At 43.1% G+C, this 19,309-nt stretch overlaps 1 protein-coding gene across 2 annotated transcripts in view; it reads right to left on the reverse strand.

The window, feature by feature from the left end:
* Window positions 1-19,309, reverse strand: part of ACACA (acetyl-CoA carboxylase alpha) — a 140,769-nt gene that overhangs the window by 46,644 nt on the left and 74,816 nt on the right. For both annotated transcript variants that reach the window (XM_050909166.1, XM_050909167.1), the window contains 6 exons: window positions 18,305-18,460; window positions 17,550-17,696; window positions 4,933-5,202; window positions 4,473-4,570; window positions 3,142-3,262; window positions 2,589-2,699 (listed from right to left, as the gene is read on the reverse strand). In XM_050909166.1, coding sequence (XP_050765123.1) covers window positions 2,589-2,699; window positions 3,142-3,262; window positions 4,473-4,570; window positions 4,933-5,202; window positions 17,550-17,696; window positions 18,305-18,460 — 903 coding nt within the window. The remainder of the gene's footprint in view (window positions 1-2,588; window positions 2,700-3,141; window positions 3,263-4,472; window positions 4,571-4,932; window positions 5,203-17,549; window positions 17,697-18,304; window positions 18,461-19,309) is intronic.

Raw genomic sequence — 19,309 nt, forward strand, 5'->3', positions numbered from 1 at the left:
TGTATGCAGACACAAGACTACGCGTAAGCTTTGTACAGCATCCTCTATGAAGACAGTAATTAAAAGTCAGCAATGGAAAAAATTGTCCCAAATCTCTGACACCTAACTGGGAACAACTAAAGGAATATTTGAGTGCAACTGTGTTAGAAAACATTCACTTCCAACTGCCATGCAAGGTAGCAGTTTCTATTTATTTATCTTTGTTTCAGTCATGATCTTTCCTCTAAGACTCTGCCAGTTGGATGGGTGACCTTCTAATTCCCACAAAGTAAAACACTGACTTTACTGCACAGGGCTCTTCTCACCATCTAATCCAAGGGTACAAGAAGCAGCAAGGCTCACTTGCTCCACAGACAAAAACCACAATAGGTTTCCACCATGAGACCATTCTGGAGTCATACTCATGTGAATGAACAAGAACACATCGTCTATCATGCCCAAACAGCCTCTGCATTCCTACAAGGGAAGACTTTGCTTAATTGGCCCCTGGCTGATAGAGACCTGACTTCGAGCCAAAAGAAAATTCAAATTGTCCATCTAAATTCAAGGGACAAGTGTTTAACAGTTACCACATAAGAAGAGGGAGACAGAGGGCAAGTCTGAAGTAGATATTGCCTCCATGGCAGGATGATGGAAATGCATTAACATTCACCATTTGCTTCACACTCTTCTTAAGATCTCAACTGGACTGAGCTGGGTCATTTCATGTTAGCACTGGACATCATTTCACTACTTCAGACATACTTCTGGGACACAATTATAGCTGAATCCATTCAAGAAGCTCTGACCAGAACTGCAGGGACTGGAAAATGAAGATCATATGAACTAGCAAGATACATCACATAACATCCAGCAGTGAGTGAGGATTCCCAGTCCCCCACTATTCAAGGACAGGTAAACTTATTGTTGGGTCTGGGCTTAGCTGTCTTACTGGGAAAACTGGATAGGATGCAATAGGTTCCTCCCTTTGCCTGACCTTTAGGTAGGTAGAGGTTCAGTGCATACATAAAAATATATGCCTTTCCAACACAGCAGGGAGGAGAGAAAAGGACACATGGGACTATTCAGCCCACTGAAAATCTTGGGATGGGATAAGTCACCCCCAGAAAGCATCTCCTTCTGCTTACGTCTGCTGACAGATGTCAGGTGCTTAAGTTAGACTAAACCTTAATTTTTAAGTGCCTAAAATTTAGTGACATTAATCTGGTCCTATAAAAACAAACGTTCACTCCACCAGTAGAGTGTGCAGTTAAACCTGGAAAGAGAGCAGAAGAGGAGGACTAAACAGACTGGCCCTGCCATCTGGGACACTCTGCAGGGCCCCGATCCCCAACAAATGACAGCTGGAACCAGGCAACTTACTCCACTTCAGCAAGCACTAAACTGACTCAATTTCTTTTTAAAGGATGGATCTTCAAATGCCTCTTTTCCTTCCATTGATGCAGGTGTGTGTGATGTGTGTAAGAGATCTAACTGAGGGTGCTGCATCCTAGAGTTGATAGGATCAATGCTTCATTTTCTGCAGAGCCCCCTTTATTCAGGGGAATAATTCAACGAGAGACTATTTTCCTTTTATCTCCCATTGTCAGGCAGGCACTCCTTGAAACGCAGCTTGCGATGAAGCACAACCACCCCAGGTGCTGGAGAGTGCCTGAGAACAAAGCTGCACAATGGGGAAGGGCACTCGCGCCCACACAATCCTAACTCCCACGTAAACAAAGCCCTCAGTGAGAGGGACAAGAGTGGAGTCGGCTGTGAGCCGTGTCTGCTACAGACAAGGAGCTGGAGGCTGTGATATTAATAGGCTTGGGGCAGCAAGGGAGAAAAACTGCCTCTGGTGGGGGGGGGGGGGGGAAGAAGAGCAGCCACTTTAGTAGTGAGAGCAGTAAGTTTTCTTACAGCCCAAGTTATTCCTCCCTGCCCCCACAGCTGAGATTTCCAGCAGGTCTGACCCCTTGAAAACCACCATCCGCACACTCTTTCTCAGGCTTCAGTGCTCCCCCAGTATTAATGCAACGCTGTGGATGGCTGAAAGTTCAGGGTGATTCTGGCCCACGTATTTTGAAACACGGTCTTCCAGACACTGGCAACAGCCCTGTTTCCTCCATCACAGTACACAGTGGGTGGGAGAAGACGCTGCCCTTCTTCTCCACTTCTGTCATTTAGTCACTGCACACAACCTATGTTAAAAGCTGCTTCTCCTTCTTTCCCTTCACCTGGTTCATGCTCAAGCCCTTAAATTTGCAGTTCTGCCTAGGTCCCCTGCCAATCTCCAACCAGGATGCCTGGAATAGTGCCTCTGGCTGTCAATACGATGTTCTTGTCAAGAAAAACAGGTGCATGAAAGGACTGCTTTCTGACCAGAGAGAAAAGAATAAAGAAAAAGACTGCAAAGGCATGAAAGTTTCACAGCTGCTGCCCTGTGTCAGTTCTCCTCCTTGATCGAAAGGAGCCCGAGAAGGGAGAAAGCCAAAGGGACCAAGCGCAATGACAGGTATAGTAGTGGCAGCTCCTTGAATCTCCAGCAGAACTCAGAGAAACACCAACGCAATTCACATAGCTCTGAAGACTGAAATGCAAAGACTTACTTTGTTGAGGGCTCCACAGCCAGTCAGGATTATATGAGAGTTCTCAACCTGGATAGTCCTCTGACCTAGCCGAACAAGGTAAGCCCCAATTCCAATTGCCCGACATGTAACCTTAAAAAAAAGAAGAAAAAAAAGGAATCACATCGATTTCTGCCTTACCACACAGCCAAAACCTATCGACTCAAACATCTAGATAAAACTAGGCATGTTTGTATTACAAGGCTATAAAATCTACTCTCACTGCAAAACTCTAGAATCTATTTTTTTGTAAAACACAGTATCTGAACATGTGTATTTTATTTAAAAAAAGAGAAGCAGTAACTTACAGACTGAGCAAACATGAAGCCAAATGACTGTTTTCTAAAAGTGTTTTAAATTTAGTCTGAAAGGGACCCAGCCCTGTAATGGTGCCAGCAGTGTTGCTCAAAGCATAAAGGAGCCCATTTACATCAACCAGAATTCTGATCCCAGATGTTTCTTCTGGATATCATTGCAGGATTTTTAGCTGAAACAGACAATACAGTTTGAAGAATAGAAAGCAGTGGGGGATTACCAAGTTGATGGTGATAATACTCTCATAGGCTAAAGATGATTCCCCAGCAATCATGCCAGATCCTCTGAGGTTCTCTATTCCAAGTCCGTCTTCCTTTCCGATAATATCTGTTATCTTATACCTGAGGGAGACACATACAGCCTTTGAGTCACTAGGTCCAGCGACTTGCTGAATCAGTTTGCTATGAAGAAAATGAACAGTGACTAAATATCATTAAGGCTCCAAAGAGTAATGTGCATAAAACCCAGCCAGGACCTGTACATGGGCTCATTCTGCAGCCTTGCTGAACACCATGGAATAGTCCTACATATAAGCAGCCAAAGCAGCACTGCAAAGAGGAAATGCCAAGGGAGAGGAATGCCCGTGAAAAGTGTTCTTCTGTCATTCCCGCAGGACATGAGGAGCAGGCTGATTATAGGAAAAAGGGCAAGAAAGGAAAAGAATGAGGCCAAAAGGAAAAAGAAATAGAACAAGAGATTATGATGAGGCTCTTACCTCTTCTTTACTTTCTTCTGTCATGCCTTCCTTCCCCAGCACGGTCCCTTCTTACTCAGCACTCTCAGACTGGCTTCTATCTTTTCCACTAGGCCCTTGCCAAGCAAAGTACTTGAGCATGTGCTTCAGTGCTTCACTGAAGAGAGCCACCAGCTTCCCCACCACACATGCAGGCACGCACACATCCCCACACCCAGCACCACACTTTTGTTCGTTCAGAGCTTGCCAGTCTGCAAACCAGGCTTTTTTTTTTCTTCCTAAGCATATCCTCCTCCCTCTGCCCAGGAGCACCACTACAGCTGCAGTCTAGCTCTGAAAGCTTCTTTACACCTCATTTCCAGATGTGTTACCTTTGGGATGTAGCTGGGAAAATGCAGACACCTAGAGTAGACGTGTGTGGAAAACCATAGGCTATAAAGCAGTTTAGTGCAACCACTGCAGCCCAACCCTTCAAAATGCACGGAGGGCTTAGCCTTCGCTCAGGAATTCTTTTATCCTTTCTACAGAATCTAGCAGAAAAGTAATTTTCAAAATTTAGACTGCAAGTCTTTGGGCAAGAATCATTGTCCTGGTCATTCAGTGTTTACCACTGCAGGACCCTCAGTCATGACTTGGGCCCCTAGGCAGCAGGAGTCAACATGGCACTACCCCAAACAAGGCATGTCATGATACAACTTTAAACTCTCTTGTTCCATGCTCTGACCACACACAGCTATGGCTTTCTACATACCTGGCTCCTAAAGAATGTCCTAGCTGAAGACAAGGATGTGACATGCACCACCTTGTAGACCCAAGGATGAAGAGAAAGCTTTTCATTCCGACCTGTCTGTGCTTACCTGGACTCTCCATTGTCCTCCACATGTTCACAGTGAACTGAGTTCAGGGCACTGACTTTCTTATAGTCTTGAGGAGTCAGGTACAAGTATTTGTATCCCTGCAAGGAAAAACAGTTCATTCATCTCATTCCCACCTGTAGTCCCTTCCCAATCCCCAATAACCCCTTCCAAAAAGGAACTTTCAAGGGAGCAGAATTTAATTCCAGACAGCGATAAGAACATCCTCTCTTAACATCGGAGCTCCAGCTGAGGTCAGTGAAAGCTAGGGATGTTTTCAACATTTAGCACTAACTCATTCTAGATGCCAATCCTGCTGCCTGAGACATCCAATACCAAGGAGAACTTTGGACCTAACAGTCTGGCAAATATTTACCCTCACCTCTATTAAAAGAGGCATTGTAAAAATAAGATTCTTTTGTGAGCTACTGCAGTTTCACCTCTGATTCCTGTGCCTCCTTACCTTGTATGGGTCATCTGGGTCTTCCCAAGCTACGTGGAACATGTGCCGAATCTCCTCAGCCAAACCAATCCTGGCTCCGCTGTTGGCAGCCACATAGATACGGGGGATGCCATGTGTTCGAGCAAGCTCTGAAGCCCTCAGGAACAGCACGTCCTCTTGAGGCCCAAAAGAACCTATTCGGTATGTAATGTCATTACCAATGACAATGATATCACGGCCTTCTGGATACTCGGGGGTCTTCAGAGTCATCTTCCAGGCCACCATCCCAATCTGCAATCAAAGAGCAGATAACAACAAAACCTAAATGTATATCTTCAAGATGTGAAAGAGGGGAATCACGCAGGGGCCATTTTTCTTATGTATGTGGCGCTTTGTATATTTTCTTTGGGAACTCTGGTAACAGCAGCTCTGATACGCGCTGCCAGTGTAGAGCACAGCTGGCAGGACTTGATCCTTTCCACACTCACTGGAGCACATCCTCCGTTGCTCTCTTCCCACCCCAGACACTAATACTGGCCCTCCCTCTCCCCGTTCAGGGATTTGTCACAGGTCCAAAACGCATTCTGCAAACGCCCCTCTCGCAGGGTGCTGCATTTATTCCGTATGCCAGAGCTCACAGGGTGAGGATGGATGTGTTGCTGCACAGGACTCCTGACCATCTGTTTAGGCTACCCAGATATCACCCCAGAACCTCGTCACCCTGGCTCTCTCTCACCCTGCCCTCCTTTTAATAATCCTTTTATTTCATAACTACCTCCATTTTTTTTTTTTCCTGTCCTTCCTTTCATTTCTTTGGCTCTTCCCTTTTTCCTTCCCAAATACTGCATCAGTTTCTTTCCAAACCTGCCTGGATAAGTAATGCTTTTTGCTGCATATTTTTCTTTTTAAAATCACCGGATGATCTCTTCTGGCCCATCTTACGGAGATCAGCAACATCTGTACCCTGCATCTCCCATCTCTCAGCTGCCGCGTATCACTGCACTGGGGAGTTGGCCATCCTGGAATGCCATTAACAGATGGAAATAGCAGCGTCGCTTGAAAGCCACATGCATCACCCAGTCTCCGCTTGCCCAAGGATCATAAGCTCTGAGTACACATTCCTCAAGCCGATTGCACATCCTCTGCAATCAGGAGGGTTGAAACTCTCATTGTGGAGACTGTGAATTCTGAACATGATGAACTAAAAGCGGGAGGGGGAGAGGGGAGAAGCAGCAGATAGATATGTGCCATTTAATCCAAATCAAAATGGCACAATACACAGTTGAGATCCAATCAGCATCTTCAATAAGATATGCCATAATAGGCTCATTAAAAAAAATAAAAAGGCAGAGGAATTAATCAAAGGGTCATCGGAAGTAAAGCAGGCAGCAATCCAGAAATATCACAACCAGCTACACCTCCCCTTTTGAGAGCTGAGATTGCAAGTTAACAGAATGATGGTGTTTCAGTTCACCTTCTCCTTGGTCTCAGTTTCATCCACTGCTATTTTGACTGATAGGTCACAAGGGATTAATCTGTTTGCCTCTGAATATTTGCAGATTTACAGTGACATCTTAGCATCCAACTGCAGTGTTTGGAAGAGAGAGAGACTGCAGCAGTTTCAAAGACAGGAGCACAAATCCCTAAAAGTCAGTGGGTGCTTTACTAAAATACCAGTATTATTGCCAAATTAAAGGGAAAAGTTGTTATGCTGTAAAACAAGTGGATGCAGCTGTTGGTCAGGCACACAGACCAAAAGTGTGTGCAAAGAGACCGAGCGTCACACAGACAACCAGTCCAGAATCTGGAAGAGCAACCTAATTCATCCTGAATAAACCTACACAGCCAGAGGGGTTCCTTGGACTTCTGCTGCTGGACTTTTGTAGCAGAAAAAGGAAGAATAAAGGTGAAAAAAGGAGAAGAAAAGTAAGCTTTGTCCTTCGGGCCTGACTGTTGCAGGAAAAGAGATGCCAGGGTCTGGCTATTGTGTCTCTGTTCTAACTCTCAACTGTGGGCAAGCTTGCAATTAGAAACAGCAGGTTAAAAAAGTCTGCAAATCCAAAGTTAAAGGCTTCAAGATTAGCCTCTAAGAAATAAGGGATGCCTGTCTATACCCTGTCACCTACTGCAGCTCAGTTCTTTACCATATTTTACAGGCTTTTTTTTTTCCCCTGCCATAACTAAAATCCTTAAGTGGGCACTTACCAAATCTTTCTGATACCACCTCAGAAACCAGCTTTAGTTATTGACAGAAACCCACAGGGAAGATGGGGTAATATTCTCTTTAAAACTGCACTGTAAACTTCTTCCAAAATAGCACAGAAGTAACACTAGTTTACGCGTTTTTGCCTAAGTAGTTGTTTCCTTACAGCTACACTGATCCCAGCAGCCAGGACCACACCAGGAAGCTTGAAGCACCATGAGATGAACACAACCCACACCAGCAACAGGAGAAATGCTCAGGCTTTGTATTTGCTAAATACTTGTCACTGCAGCAAACTGCAAGATAGAAACACATAAAGACACTGCCAGAAACCTACACAATAACCACAACATACTGAAAGTAAACTCCTAGCACCCCCAGCTCACATGTGAGGCAGATGAATTAAGACTTGCTCCAGGGCTTAGGGACTCAGTTAGTATCCAGGACTGGTCCTACAGTCTGTCTCACCTATCAAGATGTTAAGAGATTTTCCTCACTTTCATCAGCTTGATGATTTTTAACAGTACAGAAAACAGGCAAATTAAAAGCATTTCCTATTTAGAAAATTCAGATTGTAAAAGAAGTCTTGGAATAGCTCCCTAACCCGAAATTGTGTATACTCTACATAAATAAAACCCCTTTTGTTAATGCTCACTAGGAGAATAGGAAAAACTATCTAGCCAGGGCACAGTAAACACAAACTCTTGAAAATAGTTTACAGCTGATAAATATGGAGCAACCATATGCAGTTTAAGAAAAGAAAAATTGAAGTGCACCACTTTATTAACTTGTGTGTCTTTTTGCCTCCCCAATACATAGCGTGCTTTGTGCCATTTATCCAGTAATAAAAATCACAGGGCACAACTAAGGATTTTTTTGCTATGAACAAAGTAGATTCGTTTAAATTTATGGGCAGTGGAGGATAGCTTTCTATTTCAGAAAAAAAAAAGATGAGATTTTTAACTTAACGGCAGCATGCCAAAAAAATGGAGAGTTCACAGGTTAATTAGACAGGCTGAGCTAATCACCTAAGAGCACTGTCAGAACAATAATGGGTGATGGTAAGCAGCAGTGGCTTCAAAACGGGCTCTTTTTAAGAGCCAGCGCAGTTTGGAAGTGCTTCTCCTGCCACAGCTCTATTCCCAGCACACCCGGGAATGAAGAAGAGAGGGAGGAAAAAATAAAAGCAGGAACCGTCTTATTTAACTGTTTTTATGTTGGCAAAATGATTTGTGCCACCGTATTTCCATAAGAAGTGGGACCATTATTCTCCTGTAGGAACACATTTGGTTTGAAAAGTATCACTGGACAGAACGTGAAAATCAAACCAGATGAATTATTCACAACCTCCGATCAGAAGTGATCATTATTTCTGATGTTCCAAACTGTGATTAGGATTCAGTGCTCAGATGTCATTTGCTCCCTGAATAGCACCAGCAATGCAGAATTGCATGACACACATATATTACACACAAGTTTTATATATATAATTTTATACACACCTTCTCCCACTAGATCTTTGGCTTAATGTAACCATTAACAGATAGTAAAAACACGATATTAACTAACGTTCGTTTTCATGGTGCTCATAAATGCCATTAGTTTGACACACAGTGTCAACACTAATCATGGCCTAAAATTAACACCAAAATTGACTTCAACATTAATTGCGCTATCGATGTGAACAGTAATACACACACTGATGCAGTTACAAATTGACTGCTAGTCAGCCGGAGCTGTTGACAACAGGCACTGAGGGGAATGGGGAAGAAACCGATCCCAGTCTCCCTCCTGAAAGCACAACGGACTCCGAATGAAGGGAAGCCAACACAAATGGTGGCTGGTGCTCAGGCAGAGGGAGCTTTTAAGTCTCTTCCTAACAGGATCTGTAATTCCTGGAGAAGCGTAGCTGACAGAAAATCTGATGTTAACGAGAACAGCTTATTATTTGACAGCATCTACGCTTGAGCCATGCCAATTGTGTTGGTTTATTCTACTTCTCTCACTACAAGGCTGATGCTTGAGCCTAGGTATTTATGCTATGCTTCATTTTGTGTATTTACATCCAAATTGGGAAACCTGAATGTGGGTCGCGAAATCTCTAAGTAGGACAACTGAACTTACAGAACCCTGACAACAATTTTGTCTTGTTCCCATTGTGTTGCATCTGTATCATATGTAAGTTTTATATGTAAAAATATATTTATAAAACATGAATACATTTGTATGTCAGTATTTATTACATACAAAAGTTATAACAAGGAAGGAAATGCAACAGTTGTAGCAGTCTAGCATGTAAGCACTGGAAATGCCGAAGCTGAACATTAATGAAAGCACATTTCTCCCCTGCTACGCACACACGTTCTGACATTGTCAAATCAAGGAACACGTGCTTTTTTCGCCCTTCACAACCTCTGTCTATTCTGGAGGTAAACCAGTGTCCACTGACCCCAGGACGCTGAATCACTCTGCTGCACAGCCATGGACAAGGTGTGTTTTACAAAGGGAATAAACACATCCCCAGAAATGTTACTTCATGCAGACGTAGCAATTTTGGTATTTCATCATTTGAATCTGATGCCCAGAGAGACTCTCTGCACTTATACTGTGACCAAAAGCTGTAAAATTTTTATTTCAGCATGAACCAACTCCCAGAAAAAGGGCATGATGCACGTGGTTTGCTAGAGGCATTCAGACTTAATGCCTTGACAAGGGTGGAGTGCCAAAACTCAGGATTCCTTCATTCTCTTCTTGGCTCTGAAAAAGGTGTCATTTAGCAATCAAAGCAATGGGCGGAGGCGGCACAGCCAAGCACACGTTGGCACGGTTCTTCTGAACAGCACGCAGCCAAGTGGATGAGAGATGGGAAGAAACGGTTCCAGGATGAGACGTGACAAAGGCTTGCTCAGTAAAAGGTGTTGCGCAGTACAGTGGGCTGAAGGAGATGTGAATTTGTGCTGTCTTGGTTCCTTGCACTAGACCAAAGGGCATTCGGATGGCAAGCCAGGAAGCAAACCAGCAAAAGGCTGGCTGATGTTCAGGGAAAGCGGACGGACACACAGAGCACCAAAAGGAAAGCTCAAAAAAACCCATTAAAGACAGTGTAAAAGTACTTTTTACTGCACACATATCTGTGTTGCAAGGTACGAAGCTTGCACAGTGTCTCTTTGGGATAGCAAAAGGCATAATGCTGAACCCAAACCAAATTCTCTATTAAATTCAAGTTCCTGCTGCAAGCCCACAAAATCAACTGTGAGCAACACTGACAGCTTTTTCACCAAAACAAAAGCATTTTTGATGAAGCTTTCTAAACTAAACAATAACTTCTCCCTAGGCAGAGTGTAAGGCTTGAAAACTTCAGCTGAAATAGTTTGCATCTGGTGAAGTTACAGACGGATAGAGATGTATTACAGAGAGCGACAGATAACCTTTATTACGAGCTTTCTTGTAGGCAGGAACTTTCTTGCCTACTGTATCCATATTATCCATATACACGCGTTCAAACATACATATCAAAATACAGACTAAAACTCTTTGCTCCACCACTTATATCTCTGATCTAGTAATGCTTGTATTTGAGGATTTTAAAACCCTTCAAGAAATTTGGAGCTCTAGTTGCTCTCTGAATAAGACATGATTTGGGTGGTCACTGCTTTCAGCGTCCTCTGAGAGCCTCACCTGTGATATGTGCGGTTATTTCCTGCCCAAGAGTTTAATTTCTGTAAAGCGTTAACAAATATCACAAACACTTACTAGAGGTGTGATTTAAATGTAAACATTTGATAAAAATCAGAATTAAAAGAAAGGTAACAAAATTAAAATTCTGTATTTGTTTGATAGCATTATGGAATTCAACAGTCATACCTGATTATATAATTTTTTTTAAAAAACTTTACTTATAACCTTCCAAAAATTCATCTTTTAAATAATTATGATAAATTCTAACTCAAAGGCATATGTTAGAGGCTCATAACCTCTGGTTCTGTAAGGAAAGCCTTCTCAAATCTTGAACTTCTAGTATTGCTATAGCATACATGTACCTTTTCAAAAATCAGGCCATGGGAGATACTGCGTCTACAACACTGTGAGAAAGAGCACATTGCAGATACTGATCTGCATGAATATTAACCCTTCAAACAATTCAAGGTATTACAGAGTACTCCTGCTCAACTGTACAACCACTGTTCAGCTAAGGAGATGCTCCATATACACTGTGACATGCATCCATCCCAACTCTAACAGAGTTCAGAAGACCCCCCACACCAGTCCCATCCTCCCATGCACACACCTGCTACTCTTCAAGTTACATTAAACGATCTAGGCATATAAGTGAGGAAAAAAAAATCAGCTTTCAGTGATGCTAGGGGGACCCATCCTCTTTTAATTTGTATTATATTCCACTTGTCACAAGACATTCCACCTTTTACTAAAAATAACACTCTCCAGTCCATGACAAAAACATGCTCTGTCCTGATCCCTACCCCCACGTCTCATTGTGACCTCCGAGCATCTCATTGATAGCGGCTAAATTATTCTGCCAAAGGAGGATCACCTTCTGAAATTGCATCACAAGTATTTCAGATGAGGAGACATCACCTGCTGCGCGGCAGGAACAGTTGTCCAGCTTCCCTGTTATTTAAACCCATTCCTACTGCCAGAAGAGCCTTCAGGTCAGGATTGTTCCCAAAACTCATCAAGAAGAAGGGCTGGGAAACCCAAAGAGGAACAACTATTTTTACAGTAATTTCTGGGAAAAATAATGGTGGGGCCGGGGCAGGGGGGAGAAGATGCGCGGGTGTTTTCCTTCACCTTCATGTTAATTCACTGACTTTGCCATCACTCATTCTCTGCTTTTTCTCAAGTACTTACCATCCGCCATAAGTAGCCCAGCGGATGTTTTAATACCCTGTGCCTGTCATAAAATGCAGGAACATGGGGTGACAAAGCAGAACATGCAGTTCAACTATTAAGCTTTGCTTGTATAAAATTCATTAGCTACACCTTGCAGCCCCAGGCAATCCAGGGAGCTGCCGAAGCAGAGTTCCAGCAGCCCTCTGCCCACTGCCGTCCTGAACTTCCACCTGGCCAAACCTTCCCACGTTCACAAGAAAGGGTGCCTGCCAACGCTCCAGCTAACAGCTCCGATTATGGATTATTTCTGATCCTCACGCTACTGAGAAGGAAAAACTGTGACATCTAGTGCCAATAGGGAAAATGACACATTTTACACGGATACTGCATGAGACTAAGATGAAGGGTAATGTGGGGTGTTGCAGCAGGGACTCCTTACACTCACTTTCTCCTTGTCCTTGAAGATTAGTTGGGTCTTATCAGCGGAGGGTGCTGTCCTAGTGCCAGAGGATCACGGTAAATTGTAGTCAAAATACATAGAGTGCTATAGAAAAACATCAGAATGCCCAGCTCAAGAATGACAAGTAATATATTGAGTTCTCCAACAGGCTGAGGGAATTACCTTTTCACACTAAGATTTCAGCTAATATGCTAATCTTCAGAACAAAGCCGTCTTCAATGGGCATTTGAAGAGGGTGTCACTACATTACAGGTCGTGTCTTCAGCACAGCTACTGCAACCAACACGTTTTTAAACACTGTGCGAGTTGCCATACACTTCTGAACTCTAGCCCTGTTCACTTGTCTGTGCTCACACAATTTCTGACTCTTTCAGAGATCTCCCCATTTTAGCACAGCCACGTAACTACAGAGCAACATCAGAGGCTTAGACGACAGGCAGGACAGAGGTGAGCTGCCAGGGCAAAAGGCTCCCGGAGGACAGCCATCAGCTCCTCTTACACTGTCAAACAGGGTGAGGTCCTGCATCCTTTCAAGCCCATCCCTCCCAACATTAGCGTAGAAAGTCCCAATCACACACCTCTACCCCACAGGCTCAATGAAGATCTTAGCCAGAAACATCAAAGATTGTGCCACCGAAAAAAAAAAGGCTTCCACTTGTTTAAAAAAAAAAAAAAAAATTAGCAGAAATGTTAAAAGTCTTGTGTTATAATCTAGATAATCATCCAGGCTGTGGTATGAACTTAAAATTTTCTTCTTAAAGACACTTTAGAGTAAAATGCCTAAGATTTAAAACAACTACAAGTGGATTTTTTTCCTCCCATCTATATAATCTCTGTACATTTCAATGGTCCATGTCTCTCAAGAGTCAGACTGGAGTCAGGCTGAGCATCCACCTCTGGTGCTTAGTTCTTGATATGCTCAGTTGTACAATAAATTATACCCCATTTGTCCCAAAGTCTATTCAGTCTTTACTCAGGAGCATTAGAAGTGAGCTATTGACTGGTGTTTGATTCTGCTGATAAAACACTGACTTCCTCAGCTCCCTTCTATACCTGCTGGCTCTGAGAATTATTTACAAACTGTTCTCAACTTTTTAGTGTGGCACATTCAGTCTTGTCAAGGGTGTTGGCTTACTGAAATCCTATGGTAGCAGACAGAGCTTATCAGAACAGTGTCAAGGCAGCCAGACTAGTAACAGAGGACACACACACAAAGAAATCCAAACAAAAAAAAGAGTAACTAGAGACCAGGACACAGGTCACAAGCTTAACATGAAGGATCCAGAACAGAAACTGTCTAGCAGAAAGCTCCAGGTAACACCCAGGATTCTGGGTGAATCCTGAACCCAGTAGATGCGGTTCAGGAAGAACTCTGGCTGCACTGAGTGGACAAGAGGTTGGAAAAAGGTCCTGCATTAGTGATGTCTTCTGTGCCGCAAGAATAGGCGGCAGGGCCAGCAGCACGGCAAGCTCCCTCGCGTGGCCATGACAAGACACAGGATGCTCTGCTCAGGAGGAGCAGCACTGCCTAGGAATAAATAGCAAGTTGTATTTTCACGGTCCATTAAGTCCTTGGCTTCTTTGTTGAGACTACTAGCAAAGAGATAATTACTGCCAAATGAGGTGGTGGGCTACGTGAAGTGGTCACAAGCTAAGCAGAGAAAAACCTCTTGTATTGCGAAGGTTCTTGAGAATTCCCATTTCACAGATTTTCCTGAAAACGTAGACAGGTTAGCCAGGTGAGCCCAGAATGCTGCTTGCAAACTCTGAGAGGACAGGAGAAACTCAGCTTTGAGCTCCTGCTCTGCCCTGTATTAGAGCAGGGATTGCAACTTGGGTTGTTGACATCCAGCTGAACACACTGACCACAAATCTCCTGGATTTTATGCTGGTTTCTCAATTTCGCCTGCTAGCTAAAACAATTAGGGCGCTCAGCTCAGTTGAATGCTTTAAGACGAAGAGTGTCTTGACCCCTTTTCACATAGAGAAAATGTAATTGTTCATACTGTGTAGCACAGCTCCAACAGGAAAGACAAGCCCTACCTCAAACAGCTGATACCACGATGGTAAGGCACTCACTTGCAATGGGGGAATGAATAGCTGTGTTTGAGTCTCTGATCTGAAACAAGTAGAACAGTAATAGGAACCTAAATGCACTGAACAGCAGCTCTATTTACCACAGTCAGAAGTTTTCAACAGAAATTTCCTCTTTAGTAAAAAACACATGATGTACAATCTCTCAAAAGACTTTGGATTCAGAAAATCAGCAACTTTTGCTGGGAAGAAGGTGTGGGGGGGAAGGAATCACATTTACTTGGAAAGTTCCTACCAAACACTCCTGCCTGTCAGCTCATTGTGGTCTGAACTGGAAACAGCTCACGCCTCTGGATCTCTGGGGCACAGACTCCATTGGCACTGACCATCAAGGGTTACTAACCAAAACTGGGGGAATGCTGTAGAACATAATATCCAGCACTTATTTAGCAAGTACAAATTCAAAGACTCTTAAAACATATTCGTCTAAATTGTCTTCATAACACCCCAGAGCAGTCCCATCTTACTAGGATATGAACAAACTGAAGCAGTGAAAACTTTGACTAAGACTACCAAGCAAGCCACTGCAAAGCTTAGGAACCTGGACTTCCCTGCTGTACTCGTTTCTTTAGGGATCATCTCCCCGTAACACAACTTTCAGTGTATATGGGCTTCTGGCATTTTGAACTCAAATACATCTATCTGAGGACAAAACTCTTCCTTAACAAATTCAGGCAAGTTTAGAGAGCCAAGGAAATGTGCCATATTTTGAGAACGGTTCACCATTGTATTATGTGGAAGAAGTGCAGAACCAATTAATATTTTCTCCTGCTCCTTCTGGTATGTCTCCTCTTCCTATGCAATATTACCAGCTACTGCCATATAGATGGATTACCCCAAGGATCTTTGCTTCCTGGCAGATAAGATACTGTATTTCTCTGCTCAGATGCTATGCAGACTGATTCTCAAAAAAAGCAGGATGGATCCACTTACAGCCTTAACAAAGAAAAGGCTTATGCTCTGAACTTATCGAGCATCCTGTCTCTTCCTTCTCCACCCCTGCAGCCATCTTCTTTGGAAAGAGAAACTTGAGCCCGCGTTTGTGAAAATTTGTTTCCTCAGCTGAACGGAATTAAACCATAAAAGCCTAAAGTCAGCTCATCCAGATAAAGAAAGTGCAGCATGGAGGAATGAATCTCTTCGGCAGCTCGTCGCCTCCTGAATGTCACCTGTCCTTCAGACTGCTGCTGGAACCTCTTCTTCAGATTGTCTGCTCTCACCTGTGAATGAGCGCTATTGTGTGCGGTGGCTATTGGTAACAGAATTCAATACCAAAGCCTCAAACCTCATTCCAGCTGCACGTGGTCCTACAGCGACTCGTCCAGCTGCAGACCGGCCGGGCTGACAGGTTAGCAGGACCAGCCGTGAGCTGCACGCCTCTCTGGGGAGGCACAGAGCACTGCCTCGGTCTGACCACTCGCTAGGCTAACCCGAGACACCGAACCCTGGGCTGGGATTTCACCTCTGCGGCCAGCGCCCTCGCCTCATTTCTGGGAAGTCATTAAAAGGCAGGTTAGAGTCTGCCATATACCTCCACAAGAAGCGATCTTCAGCAGCCAGACCGAAAAATGGGGGGGGAACATCATGTTTTCCCCTTGTTTATCTCACTTTCCAGTGTCTCAACCCCTCGGCGTAACAGCCACAGAGGCAGGGCCTGAACCTGTGCATTAGATAACAACACTGTGCACACCACAACAGGAATGTTACTTCTTTACAGATTGAGCACAAGTAAGTCTACCAAGGGTTAAAAAACCTCCTAATTTTTTTTGGTGGTCTTTGGGTACAGAATCTCTTATAATAAGACTATTTGTATTCATACTGGCAGAGTAAACACTACATGTTCATGCCCAGGCAGCTCTGTGCTTGTAATTTCAGCAAGAACAGAGCTACATCCCTGAGGGACTTTGCTATTTCCCCAGCCACCATCCACTCAAATGCTGAATGAGAGCAGAGAGAGAAAGATGATGGCATAAGCCTCCACAGCACCGCAGCCTCAGCTTTCACTAAGAATGCAGGGAATAGCTCATTTCAGGTTTAATTATACTAGTTAAAACATTTCTCCTATAGGCCAGCAAAAGACAAGGACATAGTGCTCCCGTAGTCACCATTTACTGATTAGATTCAATTTGAAAACATCATATTCAAAACCTTCCCCTGACAAGATACGCGCAGTAAATAGTGATGAAAACCCCTATTTCCTCTCATCACTATACCTGATGTTTTTGAACAGAGCTTTTGCAAATCTTAAGTTATGTATCTAGTAAAAGGACAGTGCTAGTTCAATGATGCCAAGAAAAAATAAATGATACCACCACTTAGAATGGTTCAAATTTAAATTACTGTAGGAACATTCACTTACTGAATCCCACCTAGCCTAGGCAAAAAAATAAACACATCTTCTACTAGTTAGCTTTGTTCTCCAGTCATTTCCATGTTGCAATCTGTGGCTTGCTAATGTAATGACATACCAGCAAAAGCCCACCACAACAGTACAGCCTCCTCCTGCTTGAGCTGAAGGAGTAACTATTACCCGACAGCACTAGCAGGTTGTTAGTCTCAAGTAAATCATTCACTAGAGGGGGATGTTGCACACACCTTGCCAGTGTGCTACACAAACACTGCATGGTGAGTATTTAAATGGAAAGCATAAAATTAGTTTTTCGGTTTTTTAAGCAAATGAAAACATTTCTATTTAGTCTTGTAAAATGTATTTTGCTCAAATACAAACCCCAGTTACCTGGAATAGCTGAATGGGCACTTTTTAATTATGAAGGAAAAACAGCATAGGCACAGGTTTGAAATGGAATCATCATTTACTATAGAGGTTAAAATACCCATTGTATGGAAGGTATTAATTTTTAATGAAACAAAAATCTCATTTTCAGGAGAGAGATTTCATCTGTGAAAGACCGAATGAATAGATTTTGTGCCTGGCTGGTAAATTTTCATCACAATTGTCAAACCTAGTCCAAAACACAATATACTGCAGGACGTGGAAAGAAAAGTAGCATTAAAGAAAGTGCAACTTGCCTCATTTCCTCCCGGCAGCCTGTTCATGTGCACGAGCTGGCCCTGATCATCCAACACCAATTCAGTGTACGTTAGTATGTCAGAAGGCAGCGGCGGCGTTGGCAGGAATGCATGTTCATTCATAGAATCCCAGAGTTTAATCAAAGACTAGACGATGAAAAGATAAATTCTTGTTAAGAACATCATCTGCAAATATTTTTATTCAATCCACTGTGACTTAATATTCAAGACACAACACTGAAATATTCCTCCCTCCAGTTTGACTGACAATATTCAGTGGATATCACTTACTTTGGAATTTAAACCATGAAACACAGTTTCACCCAAAGTAGTGTAATTCAAATTATGTGATTCAGGAGAGAACCCAGCAAATCAGAAACATAACAAATTCTGCAACTCATTAACACATTCAATGATGTATGAGTCCTATCCTAGGAACTATCACCCCTGCACTGCCTAACCCTCTAGGAAGTCTAGATAACAGGGTGGGAAAACAAAGAAACATAAACAAGAAACAGAAGACGGTTTACATTTCAGCATCTACCATTTACTTATTAATGAAACTACAGCAGCAGTGTATCAAGAGTCCTAATTTCTTTCAAAGCAGACTCAATCCATAGCTGTATAGACCCTGGGGGACAATTGCTGGCCACTCCAGGCCACTTGTTTCCCTGACAAGCAAGGATGACAACTGATAGAAGTGCTTTGCAGCTACAAAAGTTTAGAACAACCCACTTGGCCTTAAGAACACTTACCTGCCGAAACATCTCAGGAATGTCATAGACATATGATGTCCCTAAAGACTGTGCCTGGAATCTCTTGGACTGCAGCAGGTCTTTGGTCACGTACGGGGTATTGATCAGCATCCCATGAAGTGGTCCCTGTTTATCTCCATATGCCTGGAACATAATCTGCAGCACAAAACACAACCAATTACTGCTTAATCCACTGGTTCCATACACCCATCTCATCCAGACTTTACCAAAAATCATCAGGATATTCCAGACTGATCAGGCTTGTTTCTGTTCTCTACAAATATGTTAATACTTGCATATCCTGTAACACCATGCTTCATCATGCATTACTACCCTTTGGAGACAGTGCTGGACCATTACTGCACAGATCTGAGTATCACTGACTTATTACCATATCACAGCAGAAAGCTAAGTGAACAGAGGCACATCCCCACAGAAAAAAGCCCGTGACTTAGATGACTTCACATTCACCAGTATTTCCCCTGACACCGTACCTATGCCGATGGATTGTGATAGCTGGGAGCAGAGAGGAGAACTCTGTTATTTATGTAGTCGAACAGCACAGTATCCGTATCTCCACTGACTGATCATGGAAGCTAGGTCAAGACTTGCATATGTCATTTGGCTTGAAGTTTTGATATTATAAGTTTAAAAGATTTTCCCAGAGTAGCAACATGAATTATCAGCTGCCATGCTTCATGGCACTATATATTCCACTCAGCCAGGACTCAGACGGAAATCTATTTCAACTAAGAAACAGGAGGAGCACTGCTTAACTGGGACAACACTGCACAAATGCTGCTTAATAGAAACATGCCTGACAGAAGCAACACGATTAGGCTGTTTTTAGCAGAATGGTGATCAGATCTGATGTTACAAACGGCAGATCTTTTTCTAATTGAAGATGAATTAATTGAAGAATTCCACTGAAGATAAAATTCAGTAAGTAAGCCCTACTTTAGTTTTTAGATTAAAAATAGTAGTTCATGCTCTTTTCAGTCTTCA

This window comes from Gymnogyps californianus, chromosome 20 (genome assembly GCF_018139145.2).
Source record: "Gymnogyps californianus isolate 813 chromosome 20, ASM1813914v2, whole genome shotgun sequence".
NCBI classification, from domain to species: Eukaryota; Metazoa; Chordata; class Aves; order Accipitriformes; family Cathartidae; genus Gymnogyps; species Gymnogyps californianus.